General features: G+C 37.1%; 1 protein-coding gene across 2 annotated transcripts in view; it reads left to right on the forward strand.

Moving 5' to 3' along the window:
• The window catches only part of LOC132267342 (DNA polymerase delta catalytic subunit), a 73,973-nt gene extending 64,771 nt beyond the window's left edge, over positions 1–9,202 (forward strand). Inside the window, exons 28-31 of one of the 2 annotated variants that reach the window (XM_059768495.1) lie at positions 5,518–5,591; positions 5,713–5,800; positions 5,954–6,087; positions 8,495–9,202. In XM_059768495.1, coding sequence (XP_059624478.1) covers positions 5,518–5,591; positions 5,713–5,800; positions 5,954–6,041 — 250 coding nt within the window. In that variant the 3' untranslated portion in view covers positions 6,042–6,087; positions 8,495–9,202. Of the gene's footprint in view, positions 1–5,517; positions 5,592–5,712; positions 5,801–5,953; positions 6,232–8,494 lie in introns of those variants that run through there. The other variant, XM_059768494.1, reaches the window with a different exon arrangement.
• Positions 9,203–10,928: the final 1,726 nt, after the last annotated feature.

Here is a 10,928-nt window from a genome sequence, read left to right on the forward strand (position 1 = left end):
TGACACACAAGGAAACAATCAATCTTCACCTTGATTTCCTCTTCTAAATATTGCTACCATATCACCTTTCCTTTTGTATAATTCTGACTTGTAATATGTGTATAAGTGTATCATCACCATCATCGATTGATATAGAAGAAATCCATATTTCTGAAAACCCTTTTCCTCTCCTTTCTTCACTCAGAGGTATTTTTCTTTACCTATCATGTGGTGTGAAGCCCTGTAATCTATGATCCAAGGGTTGGTTTTTGAAGTTTCTGTGTGTAAAGCAGTGAGAAAGTTCCTGCTTGTGCTATATTAGCTGAAGAGGAAGGTGTAGATTAGTACTTAGTTGGCTCATGAATTTATGAAGATAATCTAACTGTTCTTTGCTGAAAACAGTAGTCTCCGAGCCTTTCTGCACATTTTGAGTCTTCAGGTTGTCAGCTGCTACCTGATAACCTCGGTTGAGCTGGCTGGATTGGTTGTTGTTGCTGCCAGGCCTGGTTCCTTGTCCAATGCCTTGCGGTTTCCCATGAAGCTTCCAGCAATGATCTCTTGCATGGCATGGCTTGTTGCAATAGTCACACCATAGTCTGTCTTTGTCCTCATTTCTCTTACTGGTTCGCTTTGCTCCAAGAAAGGCATTCTCGATTTTCACAACCATGGCTGAGTTCTCATTACCCGAGTTATTTGAGCCATTCATCATCACAGCCAGTCTTGATCCTTCCCTTCTAACTTCAGCAAAGACCTCTCTAACAGATGGAACTGGTTTCCTTTCAAGCAATCTTCCTTTAACCTGATCGTAGTCAACATTTAATCCAGCAAGAAAATCAAACACTCTGTCTCTCTCAAGAATCATCTTATATTTCATGCTGTCCTCCACATTCTTCCATCATGGTCCAGATACAGGTCCATTTCTTGCCAAAGACGACTCATTCCATTGAAATAAACAGTCACACTTTGCGTACCTTCTTTTGATTCATGGATCTTACGCCTGAAGTCAAACAACTGTAAGTGAGATCCTTGTCCGAATAAGTGAGATCGACAGCCTCCCAAATCTCTTGCGCAGTAGAAAAAAACATGAAACTCTGACTTATTTCTGGCTCCATCGAGTTAATGAGCCAAGACAAAATCATACAGTTTTCAGCATCCCACGCTTCAAAACCAGGTTCCTCTGGTTTGGGCGCCTTCTTTGATCCATCCAGCAATCCCATCTTCCCTCTGCCTTTGATGAAAAACTTCACGAACTGACACCAGTGAAGAAAATTTTGGCCATTGAGTTTGTGGGTAGTAATCTGAATGGTAGGACTTTCTATAGGCCCTTAGGATTTCCCACTAGAAATCTTTTCCGAAGCACTGACAGAGGTTGCTTCAGACATGGTGGTCGAAGGAAGTTAGCCAGTAATGAAGGCCAACTGATTTAGAAGAAAATGAACCCAGAACCCAAAGGAGGCTCTAATACCGTGAGGAAAGTTTTTGAATAGGGAATTCTATATTTCCTTCATCCTTTACAGATTGTACAAGGCCTATATATACAAGAAAGGACAGCTACACTCTAGGCTATAAATAAGGAAAGAAATTAATGTACAAAGTCAAAGATTTGCAGCTGTACAAACAGCTGGAATCAGAGACTAAATTGGGAAGGAATCATTCCAATTTATTCAGGGAATAATTCTGAATAAATTGGATCCGAATCCTGGGGTCAACTGCGCCTAGAATCCCAGATTTTCTGGTGATCTGTTTTTCCACAAAAACTTTAGGAAGATGGTTCTTAATTCCAAGCATTCTTGGGTGATGTAGGCTACCAGGGTTAATTAATTGCATAAGACATTTCTAAGTACTTCATGAGGTCCCCTACTTTTGAAATTATTAGTCTGAGGCTACTTGCTGGACATTTTTCTTTGCTGCAAACTGTGGGTGTCGGGAAGAAGGTGCTGATGAGAGTGCTTATGCAGCTCTCATTACTGCTTCTGCAGTTCCAGCAGCTGCTTCTTGGTGTTGATGATGTTCTGGAGTTGGTGGAATTTGTCTAACTAATTTAAAGGGAACATCCTTGCATTTTTTTTCATGTCCTGGTGGTCTCACTGAAAATTGAGGAACTTGAAATCTTTCGTAGTCATAAAGTTCCTATGCATTTTCTGACATTAGTTTTTGAGGTATCCACACCGACATGCTCTGATACCAGTTGAAGGATTCAGGATCAATATGTAAGAGCATGTAGTTCAATTAGACCTACATCGGAGTGGATATTATATATGGCTATTAATTTGTGAATTATAACTTTTCAAATTTTTGTTACTGCTTTGATCAATTTTCTATTTGATTAGTTATCCATGTATCTAAATTTCAATCACAAACACATAAAGCAATAAACATAGCAATGTAGAGCACAAGATTCTTTATGTTTTCCACCTAGAAAGGGAAAAACCAGGGGGCATAGTTCAGGTTGGTCAAATCCATTATGAAGAAATGTGTACAATTGGGTTAACCAAACTCTAAACTAAGAATCCCCTCATACCCTTGTCACATACTTTTGCCAGACAATCAGTTGTTGGCAGTCAACGAACTCTCTCCTCGTGCAGTTCGCACTTCCTTTGGTACTTTGATCTCCAATGACTGGTCACGTCCATTCAACTAATTGTTTACGAACCACCTAGTTGATGCTTTATCTGGTAGAGTTTTTATTCTGATCCTTGCTTTGAAAGATATAAATTCTCTAAAAAAATATGTAGAGTTAAAAAGACCTAAAAGATATCTTCTGGGTTTTTTTTTTATTTTTTAAAATAAGTAAATTCATTGAAGGCACTCGGGGGGGGGGGGGGGGGGGGGGGGGGGTTGGGTTTGGGTGGGCTCCCAAGAGAACAAAAAGCCGCTACCAGCGACATTACATCTTTAAACTATCAACAAAATTCAAAAGACTATCCAAGGAGATACAATTTCGCCCATTTACCCAAAAGAATAAAGACGACAAAATATTGTATTTGAGAGACCAAATAGGAGACTCCTCCCCCTCAAAGGATATCCTATTTCTCTCACGCCACAAGCCCCACCAAATACAGAGGGGAGTGGCCCTCCAAGCATCTCTGACTCGGCTCTCCACTATACACCCTTTTCAAGCCTCAAGCAAATCAACTGTGGACTCAGGGAACACCCAAGCCACACCAAAGGCAGGCAAGAACATAGCCCAAATGTCCCTCACCATAGGGCAATAAATCAGAAGGTGGTTCACAGATTCCCCTGACTTCTTACACATGCAACACCAGTTCACTACAACCCGGCGTCTTCTTCAGAGGTTGTCGAGAGTGAGGATACTTCCAAGGGCAGCTGACCATGCAAAGAAAGCCACCTTCAAGGGGGCTTTAGTCCTCCAAATAGCTCTTTAAGGGAAGGAAAGGCCAGGGGTCTCCATAAGACTTTGGTAGAAAGATCTAACCTCAAACACCCCTCTCAATGACCCCTCCCACACCATCATATCCATACCCACACCCTCCACCACCTGGTTGTAAATTAGAGTAAGAAAATTTGAAATCTCCAAAAGCTCCCAATCATGCAACTCTCTGCGAAACTGCACATCCCAAGTCACCCTTCCATTATCAAGCCGATAACAGTCAGCAACTACAACATGCTTATTCACAGCAATCCTGAAAAGACGAGGAAATCTACAAGCCAGCACAGCCCCACACCATCAATCCTCCCAAAATCTGACGTGCCTCCCACTCCTAACTTTGAACCGGATGCATTCGGAAAACTCATCCCAGCCCTTCCAAATGAGTTTTCAAGATCCTATACCCACGGGAGCTCTCACCTCCCTAGAAAGCCACCCTCCATCTCCCTCCCCGAATTGACAAGAGTCAACCTGCCTCCATAGTTATGTCCTCTCTCCCCCAAATCTCCATAGCCACTTGCCCAACAAGGCCTTATTAAACATATCCAACCTTCGGATCCCCAAACCTCCCTTTGAAATAGGGGTATAGACTCTCTCCCAGTTCACTAAATGGTATTTGAACTCATCCCCCACGCCACCCCACAAAAAAAATTTCTGAATTGTATCAAGCCTTTGGAGCACTGTCTTAGGCATCGGAAAAAGTGACATAAAATAAGTAGGGAGGTTTGAAAGGGTTCCTATGTAAAATAGGAAGATTTATATTTAAAATTATGTTTAAAGAGATTTTCCTAAAATATATTGCATTGATTCGATCGATCAAGACATCAATCGAACACTACTGCCATTGCTTTGATCGATAGATACTTCAATCGAGCACCACTAAACACTCTTGGCATTGCTTTGGTAGTTTGATCAATACTTGGATCGATTTAGCATTCGATTGAAGCTTACTGGACTCAAGATATATATCATAACTTACAACCCAACTTTTGGTTAGGAATTTGCCAACACATGACTCAATGACCTAACAGTTGGTACTTTTTTAATGTTATCAAGGGGACAAGTTTGTTATGCCTGGTTTTGGTAGGTGATATATTAAGATTACCTCCTTCATGTTAATTTGATTTGTACAGCTGTTGAATTGCCAAAAGGAAAAAAGAAGACTCGCGGTTGTTTTGTAATGATTATTTTCTCGTTTGACAAGCTGGTTACATGATCTGGGCATCCACTCTGCTGCCTTTTCTCTTCGGCTAACTATTTTGGTTTTCAAGAGTGCCGGAACTCGAATCAATGTAGGGTTTCTAGAAATGCCACTGATTAGATTGTCCAACATATGCTAAAAGATGTCTTGATGGTCCATTTTAAAGAAATTATACCGAGGTTAATCTAGTGTCAATTGAGTGGTTCACCAAAAAATCATATTCTTGTGTTTTTCCCTGTACAATTTTTTAATTTTTTTTTAAGAAAATTATAACATGAAATTTTTTCATGATACACATCAAAAAAATTGGTAGCCCCACCTACCCTCATCTTTGCATATCATGACATCAACCATGTGAATTGAAAGGAGATCTATTAAGTCAGGATCCCATTAATTTGTGTATAATATTAAAGTGCTTTCCTTTGTGTTATGGTGGTCTTTGTGGAGGGGAAAAATAGGAGATCCGTTGAGGGAGTGGAAACTCCTATTGGGGTGCTTAAGTTCTCTATCCTTAGCGCTCTGTATTTTTGGCTTCGGGGGAGAAATTGTAAATCTAGTGGATAAGTTGAGTGGTTAGGGCCCTATTTGGCCCTTGTGCAGTTCTTTTTGGATGCGCTCCCCGGTCGAGCACCCTTTTATGATACTTATAAAAAATAAATACATAAATAAAGAAAAAGAAAAAAGAAAAATTGAAGTACATTAATGGAACTAAATGAAACCTGGTGGGACCCTAATTTATGGAGTCTCTAAGAAAATCCATGTATTGTGATAAGTTTAATGGGCCCACAATATCTTTTTGTAAATATTAATGATTTTTAGCATTACTGTTTTAATTATGCTCACAACAACAACAGGTCATCCATGCATATCTATTTTGTACCTCATAGGAAAACCACCGATTCCTCAATCAAATAGGATTCTTAAGTAACAGTGTTGTTTTTGGTCCCAGTAATTCTGATCGAACTCTCTGCTCCCACTGCAAGGGAAGAGAAGCTGAACTTTATTGCAAAACAGTAGCCAACGGTATGCAAACTTCTTTTTGTTTCTGGGTTTCTTTTTGTGTTCATTAACTCTAAAAGTATGCTGGAACACAAATGAGCCTTTTCACAGAGACGGAAAAGAAATAATTATTGTCCAAATGCAGTGTCTGAGTTGGAGAAGCTTTTTGGGAGGTTATGGACGCAGTGCCAGGAATGCCAAGGCTCTCTTCATCAGGATGTGCTCTGTACCAGGTTTTATCTAAGTCAACCTTATTTCATATCTTAGAATTTATTCACAACCTACTAGCATGAAATTGCAGTCATTCCAGAAAGACATTACATTCAATTTACAAACCTACTAGATCACACTTTTTTGATTATTAAGGATGTTATATGTTTTTTCAGTCGGGATTGTCCAATATTTTACCGGAGGAAGAAGGCACAGAAAGACATGGCTGAAGCCAAGCTTCAATTAGATCGATGGAACTTTTAAGTGAGGAGTTTTTCTTGCGGAAGTCAAAATCTCTCCTGTTTTTTTGGTAGTTCCTAAAAATCATCGTCCAGTATTTTTTATATTTTGTATTAGGCAGCATTTTTTTATAGTTAAGGAGATCATGAACTATATCTGGTGCTAATGCCTTTAAAGTTTATAAAATATAAAATAGTCATTAATCCTAAAACAATCACACAGTTTCTCTCACCGGACCTTTTTGGCTTTCCATATAAATGCTGCCGGAAAACTTTTCTCCTCCGTTCTTTGTCATGTTATTACACAAAAGTTTTTATTTACAACCCTCCCTCCACCAAAAAATATTGAAAATAGAACACAGTTCAGCTTTAACATTGTAAATTTGAAAATTATTTTATAAAAATTAAAATTGATATTGACAAGTTCATCCACTGGCACTATTTTTGTCATGGTTGAATCTCTCACTTGGGAAGTTTGGTTAGTTGCACCACATTAAATTATTATTTTTTGTTCCCAAACGTACCTTCACAGTGCCAAAAAACAAGAAATCTGCGAGATTGCTAAAAACAAGAATGTTAAGACTCGAGGATAAAGCCAAGCAATATGGCCGTACATAAAAGTAATTTAAAACAGTTAAGATTATTCATTCAAAGAAAATCTAATTGAATACTTTATATATATAATACTAGTTTCATGCAAATCAAATCAATTTTTTGAATGCAGAGAGCAGTGTCACAGTAAATAATTGTTGAATAAAAAATAATAAAGAAGTGATCTCACCTGAAATGAGAAAATATGATTCTTCAAAATTTTCTAGGTCACTCAATTTTTGTTCCTCTAATTAATCAATGTACTAACATATAAGTATATTACACACACACACGCACACACGACACTCAAATAGAATAACGTTTTTTTATGAGAAAAGTAGTAGTGTGGAGTAAAGCAATGAGATTAGAATAGGAAGGAGTGTTTTTTACTACTAGATCATAACGTATGTGACAGAATATATAGACCACGACAATAGCCATCTCGCCTGATGGCTTTTGAAAATTACTATCGTGTAAAGTTAGTTCACTCTAATATCTCACAAAATTTTTTTTTTTTTTTTTTTGATCTGAATTACATTTCTTATTATTTCATACTGTTACCAAATCGATCCTTGTTTTCATGAGTTATGTAAGATGTATTTGTTTTCATTACTTGACGTTGATTGGGCCATTTTCATGCAAGAAGAAAATGATGTATCATATGCATAGAGATAGAATACTCACATCAAGACTTGAGAAAGTCTTTAGATCTATCCACCAAGGGAATGTTCTCTCTTGTGAAGACCACTTTAGATCCTAGCTCTTTCTTCCTTAGAGTACCACCTTTCTTTTGGTAGTCTTGCCTTTAGAAATCAACCATATACCTTTATTGATGACCTTGGGATTCAAGTTTGTGGGAACTTCAAGAGATGAGAGCACAAAACTTTAATTCTGGAGAGAAAAAGTGTATTACACTAATAGTGCCCCAAAGCTTATTCTTATCATATGGCCTAGTATATATAGGAACATGGATTAGAATTATGAATTTTCAATCTCCATAATAACAATGTTATCTCCAATCTAATGGGCTTCCACATCAATATTGGGCTATAGTTGAGAATCCATTGGACTTACTAACATTTTGGCTCTAATAAATTAATAATTAACCTAGTCTAACTATTAAATACTTAGTTCAACTAATTCATAAATTAATTTTTACTCCACTAAAATAAATTAATTGCACTCCAATCGGATAGTAAAAATAAACCACTAAGTCAATGTTGTAATTTGACCCCTCTATGCCTAATTTGTTATTGGATAATTAAAGCCATCAATCAGACCACCTAATTAATTTATATATTTTGGTCCATTGATTATTTCGAGTTCGATAATAATAAAAATACCTGAAGGCCTTCGAATTTACTTTGTGATCAACCATAATTAATACAAATAAATACAAGTAACATTTATGCAAATATTGATAATATAACCCTCTAACTATTAATTACATAATTACACAAATAGTTGGTCATAGGATCCTAAAGGCTTCGCTGAACAAATCAAAAGTAATTATTAATTAATAAAAAAATCTATACTTTTTTCATGGTTGAGTTAAATGTCATAACGATGATAGGGAGCAATTGTATACGCGACTCTTATAGTATATCTCAACCTATTGCGGTTTTGGTTCAAATCTCTATTAATATAAGAGTCTTTTACGACAAACACAGTGAGCCTAACAACAATCACAAAACAGAACAGAAAAGTAAATACACCATACAAAGAGCACAAAAATGATATATATTATGTGGATCCTTGATGCCACACAATGATATGTGATAAGTGCTCAAATGTTTCACATTTTAGCACCTAAGTTAGGGTATTTTAGTTCATTTATCTATTTTACTTTCTCGTTTTAGTTCTAATTCTTGTTTTTGTCGATTTCAGGTCAATAAGGTTCAAACAAGTTAAAAAATAGTTTATTAAGCCTTCTTTGAAGTCAAGAACAGAATCCGAAAAAAGTTAGAAAAAGTGCACTGGAGTACCTTCGATCGATCGAAGATTCCTCCACGATCGATCGCAGCCTTTTCGATCCATCGAAGTGCCACGTCAGTGCCAGCTCAGCAAAGGATAAGGCTAACAGAAGATATTTTCTTGCCATGTCATCTTCAATTGATCGAAGTTATCTTCGATCCATCAAAGTCTCCTTCGATCTATCGGAGCCCCTACTGGCAATAAACTGTTTAATTCCCAAGTGTGCGCGAACTCCACTTAACTTTTGCCTGCGGGATTAGACCAATGAAATGGCTATTTTCTGACTTGTTGCCTACACAAAGAGGCTTGTATTTAAATCAAATTGGACCATTTTTGTTAGGGTCCCCAACTTTTAGCTATTGTTGTTCATAGTTTAGATATAATTTTCTCTCTCTAGATTAGGGTTTTTGGAGCAAAAGAATAGGCAAGAAAGGAGAAGAAGATAAACTTAACCATGAAGATAATCCTTAAGGGTTGCAAGACAACATCCATGAGTGGCTAAATCCTCCTTTTGGGGCTTGGAAAAGACCCTAGGCTTGCCTTTTAAACCCTAGACTCTTGATTCAATTGGGGATTTTTGTTGTAACTAATCTATTGATCTTGTGATTTAATAAATCTTGTGATTTTGATGATTTAATTCTTCTAATTAATCTTCCAATTTTATTTACATGTCTATGTGTGATGAAATGGATGGTTATGTCTCTACATTAGATTCTACTAATTTAATACATGTCTATGTGTGTTTGAATTGTGAATCTAGTGACGGTCATGCATAGTGTTTATTGTTTACACTTGTGATTGATTTGATGGGTTATACTTATGCTTGATGGGTTATTCCACACCCTTAGTTAATTAGCTTAATTTTCATGTCATTAGTGTAATTGTATTTTATTTCCTAGATAGGTCGACAATCCATGCTTGTATTTGATGATTCATACTTATTGTCACGTGATGTACATTTCTCTAGATTTTTGTGTACATTAATTGTGGGTTTATTGAATGGTTAATGGCTTAGCTTGATGGGTTGTGCTACACGTTAGTCTAAGTAGACAATTCACACTTGTTTAGTCATCCATGCTCATTGTTTCAATTGTTGGCACACACTTGGTTTACAACATTTAATTTCCCCAAATTTGTTAAGAACTAGTGGTTTAGAAGAAGAGCTTAGCGGTAATTCTAGCTTGTTTACATCACATGTTTCAATTTAATAGTAGTTAATTAAATCAACCAACCCTCTCTTTGATCATTCGACCTACTAATCCAACTTTGATTCCGAATACCTTGCAAATCCCTTGGGACGATCCCTTCTCACTTCATACTACATAGTATAAGTGTTAAGTGGTTTTTATAAATTTTTAAATGTGGTGGCCACTTCACACACTCATACTTTTTACACTATTTTGAGCACTCCGCTCCGAGCACACCACGTTTTTGGCACCGTTGTCGGGGATTAACAATGTCGTATTTAAAATTGAATAGAAATTAGTACTCTTTTGATCCTTGTTTTTACTTTATTTTATTTTCTTTCTCACTTGATTCTCATTGGTTAGGTACTTGGAGTCAAAGGAAAGCAAGCATTGAGTCTTGAAGCAAGCATAAAAAGCAAGCAAGAAAGTATATATAAAAAAAAGAGAAGGAAACAAAAAGCATGACCTTTGTGAGCATTTCTTAACTCTTCTACTTAATTGATCATCTGCCCATGTGGAGGCCATTAGTTTAATTTCTTGCATTGTTAAAAGCACGGGAGTATGGGAACAATGTATGTGGAGGTTTGTTGTTGATTAAAGTGTGGGTGTGTTGACTATTCCTCGTGAAATCTTTTCCGCTCTTAATCATCACTCCAATAGACGACCAAAATGCAAATCTTAGATACCAAGATCCCAATGTAGGTCACCAACTTCATCCAGATCTATTTCCTCCTGGAATTCAAGCTCCAAACCCTCCATTGGTCCATCGTGATCATTATACCCCCAGTGTTTACAATGCACCTACATGCATACAATTGCCGGATTTTAGGGCTAATCACTATGAGATCAAGCCCTCAACTATCCAAATGTGTCCCATTTTCTATGGGTTAAACAATGAAGAACCTTACAACCATTTGGATGAGTTTCTTGAGGTGTGCTCCACCGTAAAATTCACGGATATGCCCGAAGAAGTGTTGACGTTGAAACTTTTCCCTTTCACCCTTAAAGAAAAAGCTAAATATTGGTTCAACAATTTGGGGGTTAATGCTATTACATCATGGGCTCAATTACAAAATGAATTCCTAAATAAGTATTACCCCGCCTCTAGAATGAATACCATGCGAGAATCTATTCGTGAATTTTCTTTAGGTGAGGGAGAG

Source organism: Cornus florida, unplaced genomic scaffold (assembly GCF_030987335.1).
Source record: "Cornus florida cultivar Cherokee Brave unplaced genomic scaffold, ASM3098733v1 CherokeeBrave_3.0.0_Hap2_Chr07, whole genome shotgun sequence".
Classification (NCBI taxonomy): domain Eukaryota; kingdom Viridiplantae; phylum Streptophyta; class Magnoliopsida; order Cornales; family Cornaceae; genus Cornus; species Cornus florida.